At 32.1% G+C, this 5,291-nt stretch overlaps 1 protein-coding gene across 2 annotated transcripts; it reads left to right on the top strand.

Moving 5' to 3' along the window:
* The first annotated feature begins 707 nt into the window (after positions 1 to 707).
* On the top strand, positions 708 to 3,271 carry LOC120255134 (60S ribosomal protein L37a-1-like). 2 transcript variants are annotated; one of them, XM_039263020.1, is made up of 5 exons: positions 708 to 817; positions 2,539 to 2,578; positions 2,684 to 2,772; positions 2,877 to 2,959; positions 3,053 to 3,271. In XM_039263020.1, exons 1-5 carry the CDS (start codon positions 815 to 817, stop codon positions 3,114 to 3,116), a joined length of 279 nt encoding a protein of 92 aa, XP_039118954.1. In that variant the 5' UTR covers positions 708 to 814; the 3' UTR covers positions 3,117 to 3,271. The 2 variants fall into 2 exon arrangements, with proteins under 2 accessions (XP_039118954.1, XP_039118953.1); XM_039263019.1 differs by lacking the exon at positions 708 to 817 and having other exon boundaries at positions 2,533 to 2,578.
* Positions 3,272 to 5,291: the final 2,020 nt, after the last annotated feature.

The following is a 5,291-nucleotide window of genomic DNA, read 5'->3' as shown; positions in this document are numbered from 1 at the left end:
GAGTAAGGGAGAGGATTTTTGGGTATTGATTCGTCAAGATCGGTCTTTGGAAAAATTGAGGAAGACGAAAGCTCACGACTAAGGAAGAAGAAGAAGGAAAAAAAAGAAAAGAAAGGAAGGAGAAGAAGATGTTATTCTCTCTCTTTTTTAAAAAAAAATGATAAAATTACCATTTTGCTCCTCCATTAAAAAAAATAAATAAGGGTTCAAATGATAAATTTTCCCCTAGTATTGGCTAGATTTTGCATGGAAAACATTGTGTGATCATGTAAAAATACTAATAGTGCTAAATGACTATTTTACCTCTTATACATGTACAAAAACCTAACGAGTTCCAATATGGAAATTAAAATCGGGTACAATAAGGTGACAATGGATCGTTATTAAAGATGTTGGTTGTCTTTCAAAAAATGCTTTGGTTAGTATGAGGGTTAGTTGATTAGTAGTATGACAATTGTAAATCTTGTTTTTAGAATCATAAATGGGTTTGCCCCAAAAATATAAGATAAAATAATAATAATAATAATAATAATAAAGGGTAGTGAAACCACCCATGGGCATCTTATTATACCCCGCGTAAAAACTCTTTGCAAAGCCCATTAATCCGACGGTCAGGAATCTCCCAATCTCCCAATCTCCCAATCAATCATCGCCGTCATTAAAAAGATCCAACGGTTGTAAAGGATTAGGGTTTCAAGCTGAGAAAACTGGGACAAAGTTTAAAATAAGCAACCTCGAAGCCATGACTTGCTTCTCTTCCTCTCGCTTCCTTCACTAGCCTTCCCCATTACTGTGCTTCATCCTCCTCCTCGCCATGGTAATACTCAAACTGCTCCCTTTGTTCATAAATTAGCCCTTTTCTTGTTCTTTTGTTCTATGTACCAAGTCTTTTGACCTGGATTTGTGAATGTTGTACTAATTTATTCGTAATAAAATTGTTGGGATAGTTCTTGGAATTCTTGGGATGCTTTGTGCTTTTAGTTCTTTCTTTGTAGTTCTGAGATCTTTGTTTGAGTAATCTTTTATTTTTGTGGTTTTAGATTGAATGTGTTTGGTAGAATATATTGAAATTTGGAAGATTTTTTTGTGTTGGTAGAGAAGAAATTTTAGAAATTTGATATTGGAAGCATAAAAAATGAGAATTTTAGGTGTTTTTTTTAAGCTTTACAGAACTTGTGGGGATTAAGATTTCTTGCATGTTTATTTGTTCATTGAGATTCTTGGCATTTTTTGGTGATTGTTTTGGATCAGTGGATTGAGTGTTTGCATTGCTAAAGACCTTTGGTGGATTTGACTTGATTGGATTAACGATGCTGCTTTTAAAACAAAAGATTTCCATTAGAAAGTGTGCAATGGCTTTGATATTGGACTGGAGAGCCGTATGGATGGCTTAAGGAAGATGGTGAAGGGAGGTGTCTATATGTATTTTTTTTCTGATTTAAGAATAAGCAAGCACAGCGCAGATGTTCTAATTTATGTTTCATAATGTTTAACTGTCACCCTTGTGCAATTGTCAAAGATTTGTATTTGTAAATTGATGTTTAATGAGGTAGATGGTCAAATAAGGAAGGTACACCTTTGCAATCAAGAGAAAATGATCAAGGCAAATTATAAGAAGAAAAAAGGAAGTGAAAATTTTCATATAAAAGAACAAATATTAAGGGTGGGGAGTAGCAGTTGATGCATGCAAACTTAAATTTCTATGTATTTTAGCATAGAAACTTTCTTTAACTTAAATATGTGCCAAACATCTACTGAAACCTTTGCCTACGACATGAGAGTATTGAACACTTGAACTCGAAGCTAAATGTGCTTTGACATGAATTTATACCATATATTTCATTGTTTAGATCAGGTCATAGACACGTTGCTGTGACCAAAATGGTAAAAAGATATAGGACTTGATTACAGATGATAAACTAACATAACTTGAAAAAGATGAAAACGAGTGTTTGATAGGAATGATGGAGAAGAATATTGGTGATCAACAGAAGTATTGTTTTTGAAGTATCTAATACATGACTACTTTTGTTGATGCTAACATGTCCTTCCATCACCACTCATCAGAAAATTTTAAAAGGTATAATTCATGTAGTTAGTTCTTTCTCTTGTTTAGAATCTATCAAGGTAGAATTAGAAGCTGCAATAAAGGTTATTAAGCCCAAAGAGTAAAATTTGATTTGGATTGAAATTCTTGTTCATCTTATTAACTCCACATGTGAACTATTTCATGACAGCTCATGAAATTTATAACTAACTCTATGTTGTATATTATTTTGTTGGGGATTGGTGATCTCTCTCTCTCTCTCTCTGCATTTGCAGTTTTGTTATTAACTTGAATATACTTCACATGTGAACTGATTCTTGGTTATCTTTATTTATGTGGTTTGCTAGCCCTATCGACTCAATGCAAGAAAACCAAATTTCATGTATTGCCAATACTAGGATGTAAATTATCAATCTTTGCATTTTTTTTATTGAACTACATTTATCTTCTTCCTTGTATTTGCATCTTATAGTCATTTTGGTTTCATGCAGACGAAGCGAACTAAGAAGGCCGGAATTGTTGGCAAATATGGTAATTCATTATAATTTCATCCCAATTTTGTGATGATTTCTGTCTGGAAGCTTGAGGTATCACACATTTATATATAACTGTGTACTATACTGGCCTGACATACAGGCACACGATATGGTGCCAGTTTGCGGAAGCAAATCAAGAAAATGGAAGTATCACAACATGCCAAGTATTTCTGTGAGTTCTGCGGGAAGGTATCACCCTCAAACTCCAACCTTCGCCTCAAACTTTAAATGTTACTCAGAATTGCTTGTATTCTTTTTATTTATTGGACTTTTACTTTGTTTTGGCTCTTAAGTATGCTGTGAAGAGAAAAGCAGTTGGAATCTGGGGATGCAAAGACTGTGGAAAGGTGAAGGCTGGGGGTGCTTACACCCTAAAGTAAGTATCTCATCTCATGTACTATAATTGTTATCAGCATTTGCTACTGAAATCTTGGATTCTAATAATGTTACATCCCCATTATTCCTGCAGCACTGCTAGTGCTGTTACCGTGAGGAGCACGATTAGGAGGTTGAGAGATCAGACCGAAGCGTAAACTGATGAAGGCATCATCAGCCAAATCTATTTCCCTTGAAATTAAGATTTTTGTTTCATGTTATTTAGTTCACTGGTTTTTGTTTAGACTTTTGCATTCTGACAATCAGCTTAATTGATTTGTGACAAATTGAATTCCTGTGTGATTTTGGAACATCTTATCATAGACCCTTCAATGGTTGTTTTTGGTAGAGTTTTCACCATTAACGCATTTCACTTTTCAAGTGATAAACAAGACATGAGGATATGAAGCTACACTTGTCATTCTTATTATTTTTGGGTTCCCAGAGGTCATGGAGAACATGAAGGTGGTCAAGTTGAAGCTTGGATTATTTATTTTTTCATTTTAAAATTTTTTATCAAACTATGAACGGATGAACATTTCACAGACTCACAGGTATCCCACACATTGGTTAATAATTATCTAATAAACCTGTATAAATGAACATAATCTTGTTGGAATGTACATCTATGTACAAAATTTATTAATGAAGCTTTTTGTCAGCTCATTCAAATATATATATATATATATATATTAACTCGGTGTGTATTTTCTGTTCTGACAATTTGTTTCACTCAAATAATTTGTGCTTGAATTTGAGTGAACCGTAGTAAATAGTGACGATCATTTTACACATTGTTGTTGAAAATGTGTGTTTGATTAAATTATAATTTTAAATTAAAGAGTAAGTTAATAATATAGCCTCGTCATCACCATTAGAAGATAGCAAGGCTCATGGCATTAACTTACAGGTTATTCCAATTTATCTAAAATTTCAATTTATGCATACATCAAATCCTTTGATATTTGAATAAAAATAAAGCAAAATAATAAATAGTAATTGTATATTTACTCCTGCGTTTTTTATTATTAATTTTAAAGTCTAACCTTATTAATAAGTACAGATAAGTACGAGATTAGAGGAAGTCACTATTGTTCCGATCACGTACCAATTTAGCGCACTAACAACCTTCTCTCATATCATTTAATCAACCTCTAACATAAACAAACATTTCGGAAAAAAGTCCAAATAAAACCAAACATATCATATATATATATATATATATATATATATATATATATATATATAACCAAATTTAGTTTAAAACTCAAAACAACCTTGATTACAATAATAGAAAGGCGACAAAGACCAAAAACCCCGAGACGCATGCACGTGTGAGAGTAAAGCTCAACGCCGTGCCTCACCTCAGCGAAAAGCAGTCGATTCGGATCGCCTCCCAAAACGAACGCCCTACATAAAAGACCCGAAATCAATTGACCCAAAAACTGTTAGTATCAAACCTCAAAAACAGTATTATATTTCATTGACTTGTCCCTAAAAATTGTCATGCTTAAAAGTATGTTTTCATTTTTTTTAAAATAAACTTAAATAAAAAAAAACTAAACAAAATCTTATATACAACAAAAAAAATTAATAATTTAATTTAGTTAAATATTTTAGGTCGCGTTCAAGCTCAACGCACTTGTAATCTGAAGATTTGGAAGTCCTTCAAAATTCAATGCCACGGAACATACAACAGAGAGGATTTATTTAACGGTCATTTGGGCGGAGTTGAGTTGATCATTATAAACATATATTATATTTTTAGCTCAAAACAAAGGTTTGCAATTGGGCAGACAGTTTTGATTCGGTTACATTTCTTATTTTATAAATTCATGTTCTTAGTTACAAACCAAATTGTGGGGTAGGATTATATGAAACGGTTAAGATTATATCCCTTTGCAATTATAAATCACTATAAGACTAGATAGGGTTTTTAAATAACGTGGATGACAAGTTGACATCCACGTCATCATTCACGTTATTTTTTTTTTATAAACTTTAAATTCAAATAGTATAAATCTCTCAATTGTTAAAATTTTAAACCCTACCTAAAACCTTAAAATCATATACCTAGATACTATAAAAATTATACTCAAAATTCTAAAACCTAAACCCTAAATCCTAAACCCAGAATCCTAAATTGTAAACCGCAAACTCCGATTTCAGGAGGAAATTTCAATTTAGCATTTACAGATTTAGATAATAAAAAAATTAATTTTTTTTCAAAAAAAAATAGATAAAATTTTGATCTGACAACTTATGATTTGAAAGAATAAAACATGGTGGCATCGTTTCATTGAATTCTAATACCCAAATTATTGAGCGCATAG

Source organism: Dioscorea cayenensis, unplaced genomic scaffold (assembly GCF_009730915.1).
Source record: "Dioscorea cayenensis subsp. rotundata cultivar TDr96_F1 unplaced genomic scaffold, TDr96_F1_v2_PseudoChromosome.rev07_lg8_w22 25.fasta BLBR01000861.1, whole genome shotgun sequence".
NCBI lineage: Eukaryota > Viridiplantae > Streptophyta > Magnoliopsida > Dioscoreales > Dioscoreaceae > Dioscorea > Dioscorea cayenensis.
This window is presented reverse-complemented; position numbering and strand designations above follow the sequence as displayed.

Excerpts from the sequence above, each read along its gene's own strand:
- LOC120255134 (XM_039263019.1), top strand. The coding sequence starts at position 2,533 with ATGCAGACGAAGCGAACTAAGAAGGCCGGAATTGTTGGCAAATATG. Across the intron at positions 2,773-2,876 it reads TCTGTGAGTTCTGCGGGAAG|TATGCTGTGAAGAGAAAAGC; the intron begins GTATCACCCTCA and ends TTGGCTCTTAAG. Across the intron at positions 2,960-3,052 it reads GGGGGTGCTTACACCCTAAA|CACTGCTAGTGCTGTTACCG; the intron begins GTAAGTATCTCA and ends TTATTCCTGCAG.